The sequence below is a fragment of the Lagopus muta genome, chromosome 9 (genome assembly GCF_023343835.1).
Source record: "Lagopus muta isolate bLagMut1 chromosome 9, bLagMut1 primary, whole genome shotgun sequence".
NCBI classification, from domain to species: Eukaryota; Metazoa; Chordata; class Aves; order Galliformes; family Phasianidae; genus Lagopus; species Lagopus muta.
Window position 1 is genome coordinate 1,385,154 of NC_064441.1, and position 11,894 is coordinate 1,397,047.

At 54.3% G+C, this 11,894-nt stretch overlaps 3 protein-coding genes across 4 annotated transcripts in view; 2 read left to right on the forward strand and 1 right to left on the reverse strand.

Annotated features, from left to right (window-relative positions):
- Positions 1-274: 274 nt before the first annotated feature.
- GFM1 (G elongation factor mitochondrial 1) overlaps positions 275-11,894 on the forward strand; it is a 161,043-nt gene continuing 149,423 nt past the window's right edge. The window contains exon 1 of the mRNA XM_048955451.1: positions 275-278. Within this exon, the coding sequence (XP_048811408.1) occupies positions 276-278 (3 nt within the window). The 5' untranslated portion in view covers position 275. The remainder of the gene's footprint in view (positions 279-11,894) is intronic.
- On the reverse strand, positions 1,263-5,438 carry SHOX2 (short stature homeobox 2). 2 transcript variants are annotated; one of them, XM_048955459.1, is made up of 5 exons: positions 5,180-5,438; positions 4,301-4,509; positions 2,399-2,456; positions 2,212-2,300; positions 1,263-1,627 (listed from the first exon to the last, which is right to left on the reverse strand). In XM_048955459.1, exons 1-5 carry the CDS (start codon positions 5,436-5,438, stop codon positions 1,376-1,378), a joined length of 867 nt encoding a protein of 288 aa, XP_048811416.1. In that variant the 3' UTR covers positions 1,263-1,375. The 2 variants fall into 2 exon arrangements, with proteins under 2 accessions (XP_048811416.1, XP_048811415.1); XM_048955458.1 differs by having other exon boundaries at positions 1,263-1,657; positions 2,206-2,300.
- Positions 6,639-11,894, forward strand: part of RSRC1 (arginine and serine rich coiled-coil 1) — a 111,627-nt gene continuing 106,371 nt past the window's right edge. Inside the window, exons 1-2 of the mRNA XM_048955452.1 lie at positions 6,639-6,726; positions 7,001-7,107. The gene's annotated coding sequence lies outside the window, so the exon portion shown is untranslated. The remainder of the gene's footprint in view (positions 6,727-7,000; positions 7,108-11,894) is intronic.

The window sequence follows — 11,894 nt, forward strand, 5'->3', positions numbered from 1 at the left end:
CACGGAGCTGCGAATCGTTCCCGTTCCCCGCGTGGAACGCATGGCGAAGTCGTTGCGATTTTCTCGATTTTATTACCTGGGGGAACTCGGCAGAACTCGGAAAGGCGCATTGCGGTAGCGCTTCCACCGGGCTGCTCTCCTCGGGAATGGGATCTACGGAGGTCCGCACAGACCGCGTTCGTTACGTGGCGCTGAGCAGAACCGGCGGCGTTGGAAGCGGATTAACAGAGGTGAAACCAACCTGAGTGAAACGAAATATATTGTACCGACAACAAATGCGATGAGATAACAGCTTTTTTTTTTTCTTTCTTTCTTTCTTTCTTTTTTTTTTTTTTTTTTTTTTTAAATAACTTAAAATCCACTAGAAAAAATATGGTCAATATAAATAACTTTGTTTTCATGGAGAACAAATCGCTACATGCCCGTCCGTGCGCAGAGCTTTCCCGGCCGTGCCACAGCTCCACCAGAACAGAAATCAGCGCACGATGGGACCACATACACCTTTATGGAGAAATGCACGTGGCTGACACCAGCGCTCCGCTCGCAGCTCATAGCCCGAATCAACTCCGTTCGCGTGTATCAACGTATCTTACACCTACGGGTACCTCTGGCCGTGCGGAGGAGGCGGATGGGGTGCGATGCTCTTTTTTTTTTTCTTCTTTTTTTTTTTTTCTTTTTTTTTTTCCCTCCCCCTCCCCCCCTTTCCCCCATATTTTACCCCCGAGACAGCAGAGCCGCAGCTCCCCGCGCCCCCCGCGCTGCCCCCGGGGCACAGAGCCGGTGCCCCCCGCGCCGCCGGTTGTGCTGTGCTCTATCGATGGGGTGAGGTGCGTGGATCAAGGAGTCAGCAATGAAATACAAACGCATGCACCCGGAATGCTGCTGCAGGACGGATCCCGGGCAGTTTCCCTTTAGAAATTCGCAGAGAAATCTCTGTCTCTGTCTCTGTTTCTGTCTCTGTCTCTTTTATTATTTTTATTATTATTATTATTTTCTCTTTCTCCTTCGCCGTTGTCTTTCTTTCTTTCTTTTTTTTTTCTTGCCGCTGTTCCCGACGTGCTCGCTCAGCCCGAGGATCTGATGCATCGTGAAAAGGAGGCCCGCCTCTCTTATCAAATTTCTCGTATTAAAGTGAACTCCGCAGAAAAAAAAAAAGAAAAAAAAGAAAAAAAAAAAAAAGAAAAAAAAAAAAAGAAAAAAATGGAAAAAAAAAAAAAAAAAAAAAAAAAAAAAAGGTCAATTTCAAACCCTGTGAACTTCCCAGCTGCGCTTCTGCTCCGTCCGGCTCTCACATCAGTCCGTCTCGCCGGCAGCGCCCGCTTCTCCCCCCGCGGCTCTCCGTCCCTCCGCCCGGAGCCGCGCAGCGCTGCGGCGGTCACAGCCCCAGGGCGGCCGCGTGCTTCTTGGCCTTCAGCCGCAGGTCGGCGATGCTCGAGTTCTTGCTGGTCGTCTTAGCGGCGGCGGCGGCGGCCACCACGGAGGCGGCGGAAGCGGACTCGGCCAAAGTGGCGAGCGGGAGCCCGAAGGGCGGAGCGGGGAACATCATGTAGGGCGCGTGGGCCAGGTGCGGGTGGAGGTGGTGGTGAGCGTGGGCCACGGCGCTGTCCAGCTGCAGCTGCGCCTGAACCTGAGAGCCACGCGGCCGCGAGTGGCACCGCCGACCCGGCCCCGCAAAGCCCGCAGCCCACCCACCGTGCCCTACGCACCCCCCACCCCCGCGTCCCGGACCCGCCGTGCCCTGCACTTCCGTACCCCACACGCCTCTCGCTGCTCCCCTCGCGTCCTACGCACCGCACGCAGTCCCCGTCCCGCTCCCGCACCGCCCGTATCCCGCGACCCCGCATCCCAAGTGCTGCTCCTGCACCAGCGTGTCCAGCATCCCTTCTATCCCACACCCCGTGTTCTGCATCCCTCGCGTCCTCTCACCCCCTATATCCCACACCCCATATCCTGCACTCCCCGCGGCCCGCACCACCAACATCCTACACCCCATCTCCTGCAAGCCCGGGTCCCACAGCCCATATATCCCTCACCCCGCGCCCCGTAGTATCCCAAACACGTACCTCCCGCGTCATATACCCCACAACACCCGTTTCCCACATCCTCCATATCCCACATCCCTCATCCCGCACCCCCCGCGCCCTACACACCCCATATCCAATAATCCACACCCCACGGCCCCCATACCCCGCACCCCACGGGTACACTTGCCTGCTGGAAGGGCATCCGCAGCGCTCCCACGTTGACGTAAGGGGCCACCCGGCAGGCTTCGAACTGGCTGGCGGCCCCTATGAGCACTCCTGCAGGCAGCGGTGGGTCAGCCCAGCCCCGCCGGATCCCCATGCGTGTCACACACGCTCCCCCCCCCCCCCCTCACCCCGGACACGCACGGCCGTACCTTTGTGCAGCTGGTTTTCTTGCTTTCGGCATTTGGCTCTTCTGTTTTGGAACCAAACCTGGGGACACAGAGGGGGAACGGGGTCACGAAGAGGGATACGGCCAATAAAAATAAAATAAAACCCACCGAGAATAAAAAGTGGAGGACAAAGAGAGTGGCAATGATGAGTGAGGGACGAGGCAATGAGGGTGCGAGAAATTCGGGAAATGACCCAAAATTGGCACTCGCTGTAGCCGAACCACTTTTCCCAGCCCCGAGTTCCCCTTCCCAGCCGGGGTCCCACCGCACCGATGTCTGTGATGTCTCTCCCCACAACCTCCCAACAGCTCTAAGCTCAGCTCGTTGTAATGGGTTTGGTTGTTTGCGCTGTCGGAGCCGAGGAGAACGCGCTCGTTAATAGCCCGTGTTATTAATTAGCTTTATCGTCAAGGAAAAAAAAAAAAAAGAAAAAGAAAAAGAAAAAGAAACGAACAGCGAAGTGTTTAATGCCTCACTTTTGGGGGGTAATTACTGTCATCAAAGCTTTGCTACAAAGAAGTTGGAATTTCTCTGTTCCTCTGTGCAGCGGAGTGTGGCACGCAGGCGGAATAATTGTCTCATTATCATGATAATCTGATTTGCTGCCACGGAAAGGGCTGCGCGATGGACACGAACGGACTTTTTAATATTGGAAATGGAATGGTTGAAATAAATAAAGACGGAACGAAGTTCTGCTCGGTCGGGGGAGGTGGGGAAGAGGGCGGCAGCTCCGGAGCTGAGGGTTCTGTGCTGCCTTTAGGCTGCCGCAACCGCCCCATGAGCCTCTCCCCACGGCCACAACAAACAGACAAATTGCAAGTAAAATTAATAATAATAATAATAATAATAATAATAATAAAAACATGTTGTTGGGCGTCTCTTCAAGAGGCAAATATACACTCGACCCCCCCCCCACCTTCACATCTACTCCGGTCAAGACAATTCTGTCCAGCAGCCACGTATTTGCCCTCAGCCTCCCGTGGAAAGAGGCACAGTCCGTGATTTGCAAAGCAGCGCAGAGAAGGGGAAATATCCGCGCGTGCTTCTAGTGAGGGTTGGGGCTGAGCTCCGCGAGCAACGCTGCCGGCCTCTGCCCCGAGCAGAACTACTTCGCTGGCTTTGATTTCGTTTGGGTTCGTTCGGCTGCGGCGACGGGAAAAAAATAATATGAGCGGGGAGCTGGGGAAGAGCGGCCGAGAGGCGTCCGCAAACGGTGTCGATTGTTTGGGGTTCTTCGGTGCGATGTGAGCGCTCTGTCCCTGCTCTGACCCCGCTGAGCGGCGCGGGGATCCCCCGGGCTCGGTGCAGATGGTGCCTGAAAGCACGGGGCTGGAAGGGGGGATCCGCTACAGCGCGGCCCTCCCGCAGCTGCAGATGTTGGGGGCCTAAAGCTGCTCCATGTGTTCGACCAAATCACGACCATCGTTTTCTCCTCTGTTCTTATTAGAACGGAAATACTCCGCGGCACCGACATTTGTTTTAATTTGGGAAGCGCTCTCCCTGGAGCTGCCGGCCCCGGCGAAACTCGCGGGGATGGATTTGGGGGAACTCGGGGAAGACGGCCGGGGGTTCCGCTCAGGTTCAGCCGAAGGAAGCTGCGGCTTCTCGGGATCTGCTCGGATCCCAGACTTTCGCACCGAACAAAGCCGGCCCGCGCTCCCCTTGTTTCTCGCTGCTTCCCTCCAGATTTAAGAGCCACGACCGCGAACATCCGCACCGCGTGGATCCCCGCTGGGTCACGCTCTCTCCGTGGCGACGAACCGACCCACGGCACCCCCGAGAGGGAACCGCACAGCGGGACCGAGGGGCAGCGGCTGCGGGGAAAGCCCCGCGGATGGCACCGAGCGGTCGTCCCCCCCCCGACCCGCGTCGGCCCGGCGCTACCTGCACTCGGGCTTCGGACAGCCCCAGCCGCTGGCTCAGCTCCTCCCGCATGAAGGCGTCCGGGTAGTGGGTCTCGTCGAAAAGCCTTTCCAGCTCGTTCAGCTGCTCCAGGGTGAAATTTGTTCTGCTTCTCCGCTGCTTGATTTTCGTCTGCCCTTCGTCTTCCATGCCTTTCGCATCCTCCTTGCGCTCTTTCAGCTCCGGGGACACTGGACACGACACAAGCAGTCAGGCGGCCGCCGGGAACCGGGCGGGGAGCCGGGCCGGGAGCGGGGCTGAGCCGCGAGGCCGGGGAAGGCCCTTCCCCGCCGCCGCCGTGCCGTGCCCCGCCGCTCGGCTCCGGGCCCGCCGCGCTCCAACACCCGCAGCCCGGCCCCGCGCCCTCCTCCCTCGGAAGCGCAGCAACAGGTCGCGGCCCGCGATCCCGCGTGGGTTTCGTTGCCGTGGCTTCGCCCCGCGAGCAGAAATCGCTCCGCGGAGTCGCCGCGGCGGATGCCGCCCGCACCCCGCGGCCGAACAAAAGGGCGGCGGCGACCCGCGAGGCTCCGCATCCCGCCCGGCTCCGACCGTTAGCTCCGCCGGGGATCCGCGGAGGTGTCCCTCCACGCTGCGGTACCCGCGAGGCAGCGCCGGGCCCCGGAGCTTTCGTTCTCCGCGCGGCTTTGGCGGGATGCTGGAGAAGCGGCTCGGGCCGCAAGCGAGTTGGAGGCTTCTTGCGATATTTTAATATAAACTTCGAGGCCGGCCGCATATTTCCCGTAATTGGGAAAACATGGCAAGGCGCTCGCTCTGCCCACCGGAGCCTCGCGAGGAGCGCGGCGGCCCCGACGGGGAAGGGACGGGGAGGGAGGAAGAAGGGGCTCCCGGTGCCGCCGTTACCGTCGCTCAGCTTCGGGGTGGCCGCGTCGGCGGCTCTCTCGGCGGCGGCGTCGGGTTCCCGCGGCGGGGAGCGTCCGCCGCCCGCCCGCCCCGCTGGGCTGCCCGTCTCGTCCCGGCCCGGCTCCGCCGCGGTTCCGCCGGGCTCCCGGGCTCCGCGCAGGGGTCCGCTCTCCAGCACCTCGCGGTAGGTGATGAGCTCCTTCTTCTCCTTCGCTTTGGGATCAAACGATTTGGAGACGAACGCCGTCAGCTCCTCCATGGCCGCGGCTCAGGGCCGCCGCGCTGCCCCGGCTTCGCCGTGCCGCCCCCCCGGGCGGGCATCCACGGGGCGGGGTGCGGCCGGACCGGGCCGAGCCGTGCCGCGACCTCCGAGCCGCTCCGCTCCGAACCGGGCCGTTCCGCCCGACGTGCGGGGCCGGGCTCTCCTCGCCAGCTCCGGGCTCTGATAGCGTCGCGCCGCTGGAAGTGGCACTATTTATACTTTGCAACGCCTGCCCCTTGTTCCCGGCGAATTACCTCCCCTCGGAGCTCTGAATGGACCCCTTCCTTCTCCGCCGCCCGCCCGCCCGCCGCGGGGCAATGCGGCCACAGCGCTCCGCCGCCCGCCCGCCCCGCGCTGCGCCCTAATTTAATTTAATTAAGCGGCTGCTCCACGCGAGGTCCCGGGCGGGCGATGCGCGGAGCCGGGGCTGCAGGGGAGGGGCCGGGGGGGTGCGCAGCCTCCGCACCCGCGCTCCGCCCGCATCGCGCCTTGCAGGGCGGGGGCACGGAAAGTTCCTCCGTGGGCTCCCGTGGGCTCGGGGATGGTGTAACGAGGGGGTAGCGGGCAGAGGAGGGTGGAGGCGTGGGATTAGGGCGAGTGACGCCGCTTGCGGCTCGCATTGTCGGGGCTTTGTTGGCTAAATCCCGTGAAAGCGGCACTTTTTTGTTGACACCTTCGGTGGGATGCCAATAAATTATTCAAAATTGTTGAACTCGCGCCCGCGTATCGATTACTCCTTTGACCTCCACCGGGATGACTTTAAGGAGAGGGAGCACCGATTGCCCGTCGGGGGTCCTTTCGCCCCTGTTCACTTCAAAGCTTGCGTTTCCCACTGCGGGGTTGGGTTGTTTGTTTATTTTTCTTCCCCCCCCTCCCCCCCCCCTTCCCCCCCTCTTCCCCCCCCCTCAGGAAAGCGGTGTGTTTCGCTTCATACTCGTGCAAAATTCGTTATGGGACTGGAATCCCGCGTGGAAATTCGCGGGTGGGAGAGTTTTGCTCCGTTGGGAGACCACAGCTGCGGTGCCTGGGTGCCCCAGAGCCCCACGCGCGGCCACATGGTCGCGCGTGGGGCTCTGGGGCACCCAGACACCAGCCAAAGCTCCCCGATCCCCACGCGTGTCCCGCACCCCGCGCTGCGCATCCATTCGCTCGGCGCTCCGCAGCACTGCCTGGCGCCATCGATGCGCTCGGCGCTCTCTCGCCTCTGCCTGCCCGCCTCCCTCCGGGAAGCCTCTGCGCTCAAAACCTCGGCCCTGAGGCCTCAACTCGGCTGTTGGAGGTTGAGGTAAAGCTGGGGGGAGGACAGGAGGGCTCTTTATGTGGGGGGAGGTTCCGGGTGGCTGAAGGGTCTCGGGGTACGGGGAGGGGGTGGGGGTAGGCCTCAGGCCTGCCATTAGGCCTCAGGCCTGCCGTTGCCATGGCGACGTTGCGGCCTGGCCTGGGGCAGGGCCTTGGGGGTGAGGTTGGGCCTTGGGGCCTGGGTCCTTCCCCCGCAGAGCGGTCAGAGTGTTTTTTTTTCTTTTTTCTTTTTTCTTTTTTTTTTTTCTTCTTGCGTTTAGGTTGAACATCTCGAGGTTTGAAGCTGAATTCTCTTGTTTGCGGTTCGGTTGTTTTATCTCGGTGTTTTCAGCTGGAGGAGCTGGTTGTGCTGTCTCTCCCTATAGGTGTGAGTTGGATGTTTCTCCTTTAGCAATTTGGAGCCTTGGCTAAGGGAAGGAACCCCCTGGATAAGTACTTACAAATATACACTGTCTTGTAAGACCTATCTAAGTGCTTACTTGCTGTACAGAGCCTGTTTTGATAGGGGGTTGGACTCAGTGATCACTCAGAGGGTGCTGATACACTGGAACACAAACACTCTTCCAGTAGATCTGTTTTAAATGTAACTTTTCTCAGAGAGGAGGGAAGCTGGAAGAATGAGAGAGGGAGAGCTGCTGCTGTGCTCTGGCAGCTGGTGCTGGGCTGCACACCCTGCCTACTGCTGTGCTTGCAGTGAGGACAAGTGCTGCCGTCCTTTCTGCCCCACGCTGCTCGCTGATTCTAGAAAAATGGAACAGTTTCCCAGCCTGGAACAGGTTGCCCAAGGAGGCTGTGGATGCCCCATGCCTGGAGGCATTCAAGGCCAGGCTGGATGTGGCTGTGGGCAGCCTGGTCTGCTGGTTGGTGACCCTGCACATAGCAAGGGGCTGAAACTGGATGATTATTGTGGTCCTCTTCAACCCAGGCCATTCTATGATCTCTAGAGGTCCCTTCCAGTCCTTACAATTCTGTGATTCTGTAAGAACAGGTCACCTCACTGTGACTTCTGATCCAATGTTTTTCTTTGTTGAGAGCATTTCTTTCTGAACTGCAGAGCAGGAAGAGTTTCTGCGTAACTGCAGGCTTGGTGGTGGGAGGTACGGATAATCTTTCCACCACACACATGTGCATGCTGTCAGACTGAGTTCTGCCTGTTTGCAATTTCCCTTTCTGTGGGAGCAGCACTGCTGTTAGTAACACTGTGAATCCTACTTGTTAGAATCGTGTTTGTTAAGTAACATAGAATAAGTTTTGCTTCAGTTAGCACTGTTTCCTGGCTGGAGCCCATCCCTGAACTGTTTGTTCTCTCTAAGGAAATCACAGAAACACAGAATTCCAGGGTTGGAAGGGACTTCAAGGATCGTGAATCTCCAACCCCCTGCCACAAGCAGGGCCACCAACCTCCACATTTCATAGCAGCCCAGGCTGCCCAGGGCCCCATCCAACCTGGCCTGACCTCTAAGGACTGGGCATCCACAAGCTCTCTGGGCAGCTGTTCCAGCACCTCACCATTCTCATAGTAAAGAACTTAATGTGCATACATTTATAAAGCTGCTCTGTAAACAATGCAGATGGCTACTGCAAGTCAGTTACAAATGAAGTTTCTTAGTAATTAAGGTTTTCTTTACGTTTTTATATGCTGGTTACTTAGCTGCTTAGTAGCACTGTTTGTAGCTTTAACAAAAGTAAGTAGTTGTTTTGGAATTTTTGTTGTTGGTGTTTCTCTTGGCAGGTGTGTTTGAAAGCAGGTGCTTTGTTTTTGTTTCAACCAAATTGTTGCAGCATGAGTTCTCAAAAAGTCTAAAACAAAAGAAGTGTTAAAAAACAACACACCAAAAACCTGTAAACCTGCCTGTTTGTTGCTGTAATGTGCCTTTGCTTCAGGACAGCAATTTCAAATGCAGTGGATCCAACAGTAAGTCATCCTACTGATAAGGTTAGGGCAGAGTGACGTAGAAATAGGAGCCTCACTGATGGCCAGGAGTCTCTTTCTCCCCAAGTGCCTGGGAAGTAACCTGGCTTGTCAGTCTCACCATCTATCTGCTGTCAATGCTTGGTAATGTACCTCTTCCTCCTCATACTACTTTGTGGTTGAGATAAAAGCCTGCTGCTGCTTCATGTGCCTTGCCAGACACCTAGAGCTGCATCTCTCACTGTCTGCACGTAAATAGGAATTAGTAATTTATCTCCTATTGCAAATACCTATGGCTTAGCACCTCCTTCTGAGACCTACATGGGGAGGCACCTCAAAAATGAGATCAGGCCCCGCAGCTGTTAGGGGAACTCTTACACCACTCTTCTAACTGCGGTGGATCTACAGACTGTGTGTGGAAACAGATGGGTAGAAAAAACTTAGGAGCCTCAATATACAGTTCTTCTGTGATCTGTAGGTACTGTCAGCCAGTCCTGCTTGTGGAGCTGGTGTGTGGACCACTGACCCAGCAGAACAACTCTTAACTCTTCCTTCTGCCAGGCTTTGGGTGTCAGTCGGTGCTAGCAGTCCTTTCTGATGGGTCTGTGCTGGAGTATGGAGGGAGGAGGCAGCAGTCATGGAAGATACCAGACTGGTGTAGGTCTTAGTGCTTGAAAGCAGTTAATTCTTATGTTTGTAAGAGGCACCTTCATGTGACAGTTTATGTGATGTGCTGAAGGAGTGGTCCAAAAACCCTGGTGGCAGATGAGCCTGTCTGACACTGTGTACTTCTGAAGTATCCCTGTAGTTGGCAGCTACAGATTCTTGGCTGCTCACGTTGTTCTGGGATCAGGTCTGCTTCTGGTGACTTCTCTTCCAGTGGGGTCTCCAGGACATGCAGAACATCAGTCACCCACCTGCCTTCATCCACTCAACTGCTGCAAACCCAGAGCTTCCTGGAGCCCCTGAGGTGCTTCTGTGTGTTGCAGTAGGGCTTGTCCTGAAGGGCTGTGGCACACAACTTTTCTACGGTCCTGAAGACATAAAATTGAGGTTTACACAGTGTGTTTCACTAGATTGGTATGCTGCTTAATCCAGTTATGTGCCCAAATTGGGGGAAAGGCTGTGGTTAAAAAAGGAAGTTAAACAACAGGCAAAATATATGTTGAAGTGTAATGTTCTGGCTCATAATGATATCCACATCAAGTGGTAAATATCTTGGCAGAAATGTCTTCTGTACTCTGTGTTTCTCAGGTCTCTTCCATTAATCTTGCTGTCATGAGCTGTGGTCTGTGAGCTCTTAGTTTAAAACCTGAGCATTGTAGTTTCATCTTTCTGAGCAATTCTGCTTGTTTAGAGTTTGAGATTCAGCTTCATCTTCATTTGAAGGTTGTTCTATCAGCCTATATTTGAAGAGCTTTGTTTTACCGTATAATAACTGTTGGTACCTTGGGTATCTGCAAATCTTTGAGCTGGGGGTGGTGGAGGAAGGTGGAGAATGGAGGAAATAACTGCACAGGGCAATATGTTGATAGAAATTGTCACTCCTCTATGGAACTGCAAATTGAAGTCCTATCTTCTTAAATAAGATAAAGTAGGCTGTAAAATACTGCCTTTGTCTTTCTCAAAATCTGTGAGGAGTAACTTCAGTAATATGGTAGAAATAATTTTGTTCCAAGGGGAACGCTGGTGCAGAACAGCTCATCCTCCTGAAGTTCTGCCCTTCTAGGCATGTGGAACGCTGCTCTTTTCATTGGAGTGTTTGAAGAATGCTTTGTTAGCTGAAAGATTGGGCCTTAAGTACTGAAGACTGCAACTGCAGAGCAGCGAAGGGATTTAGTGTGGTGGCTCTCAGGGGCATGCTGAAGTGCTGTTTGATGCACAGAACCTTGGCTTCATGGGAGCGGGCTTTACAAAGCTGTTGGGGTTGTGGCAGGAAGGAAAGTGGTGAGCATCAAAGAAGGGCCAGGCATGTAGGGATGGTCCTATAACGAGCATTCTCAAGCTGTTGGATGTGCGTATGGTGCTTTAGAGGTGACAACCTGGAAAGCTTCCTTGGAAATTCTTGCAGCTCATTGGCCCTGCAAAACACATGGAAACTTCAGTTGAAGAGGCTGTTGCCTGTGGGGATAAACAGGCTTTTTTGCTCAGTTTTTGACCTAGCATAATTGAGGCTTTTATTTGGGTGTAAACATTTGGTGTGTTTAAACAAGTACTTAACAGCGACTTTCTCCTTTGTTCTGTTGTCAGTTCTGACCCTGGAGATGAGGGTCTGCTGAGAGGTGGCAGAAGGTGTGAGGAAGGGCCAAAGCAGGAAAGGAACCAGCTCAGCTTCTCTATGCTGGAATATGAGGAGCTGTAATATTTCAGTGTTGGTTGAAGACAGTTGATAACTGTGCCAAAATACACCCATGATCGGGCTGTTGATACAAATGTTAAGGAATTTGGAGCTGCTATTTTCTTGGTAGCTGGAGAGCCTTGAAACAAGTGTTCCTCCTTGGGAGGGGGGCCTGTTGCTGGCTGCCATTAGAGAAGATGTACGTGGAGATTGGTTCTCAGCTGTGTAGGGCAAGAATTGCTGGGACAGAAGAACAGTTTTAAAGCACTTCTTATAGTTTGCAGTCTGAAAAGTCAAGAAATACTGCTTTTCTTAAATCCTGAAGCAATGAGGCTGATTGGAGTTCCAAAAGGTGATGGTCTTCGTAGCAGTTAAATGAATGGCAGCCCTTACCACCTCCTTTTTTCATTGAATTGTCAAAGTCTGCAGATGAACGCATTGACAATCAAGAAACATTTAAGTTCTGTATCTGTAGCTCTGATTTTTGGAATAGAGCAGCTCTAAGTTGAGTGGCTTTAACTGAAAACCAAAGTCAACCCAACTCTAGCATGAATTAATTTGAAGATAATTTGATTTCTCAGTGTTTGTTTTTAATTATGCTAAGAGAACAAAAACATACATTACCTTAGTTGTGCAGTCTGAAAGCGAGTTACATCAGTAACAGAAATAGACCACGTCGTATTGATTGAGCAAGTATGCATTCTCATTTGTAACTGTACCTTCAGATGGTGTGCAGTCAGCAGTACAGCATCTTCAATATGCTTAATGGGGAGTATGTAAGAATTATCTCCTTGTAAATGACTTCTCAGATTTCTTAAAAATTAATATCTGGGCCAAAAATGTAAAAATAAGACAAGGTGAAGTATGTTCTGATATAAAAATGGATTTATTAGTGCATTTAGAT

Excerpts from the sequence above, each read along its gene's own strand:
- SHOX2 (XM_048955458.1), bottom strand. The coding sequence starts at position 5,438 with ATGGAGGAGCTGACGGCGTTCGTCTCCAAATCGTTTGATCCCAAAGCG. Across the intron at positions 4,510-5,179 it reads CACCCCGAAGCTGAGCGACG|TGTCCCCGGAGCTGAAAGAG; the intron begins GTAACGGCGGCA and ends TGTCGTGTCCAG. Across the intron at positions 2,301-2,398 it reads AGAAAACCAGCTGCACAAAG|GAGTGCTCATAGGGGCCGCC; the intron begins GTACGGCCGTGC and ends CGCTGCCTGCAG.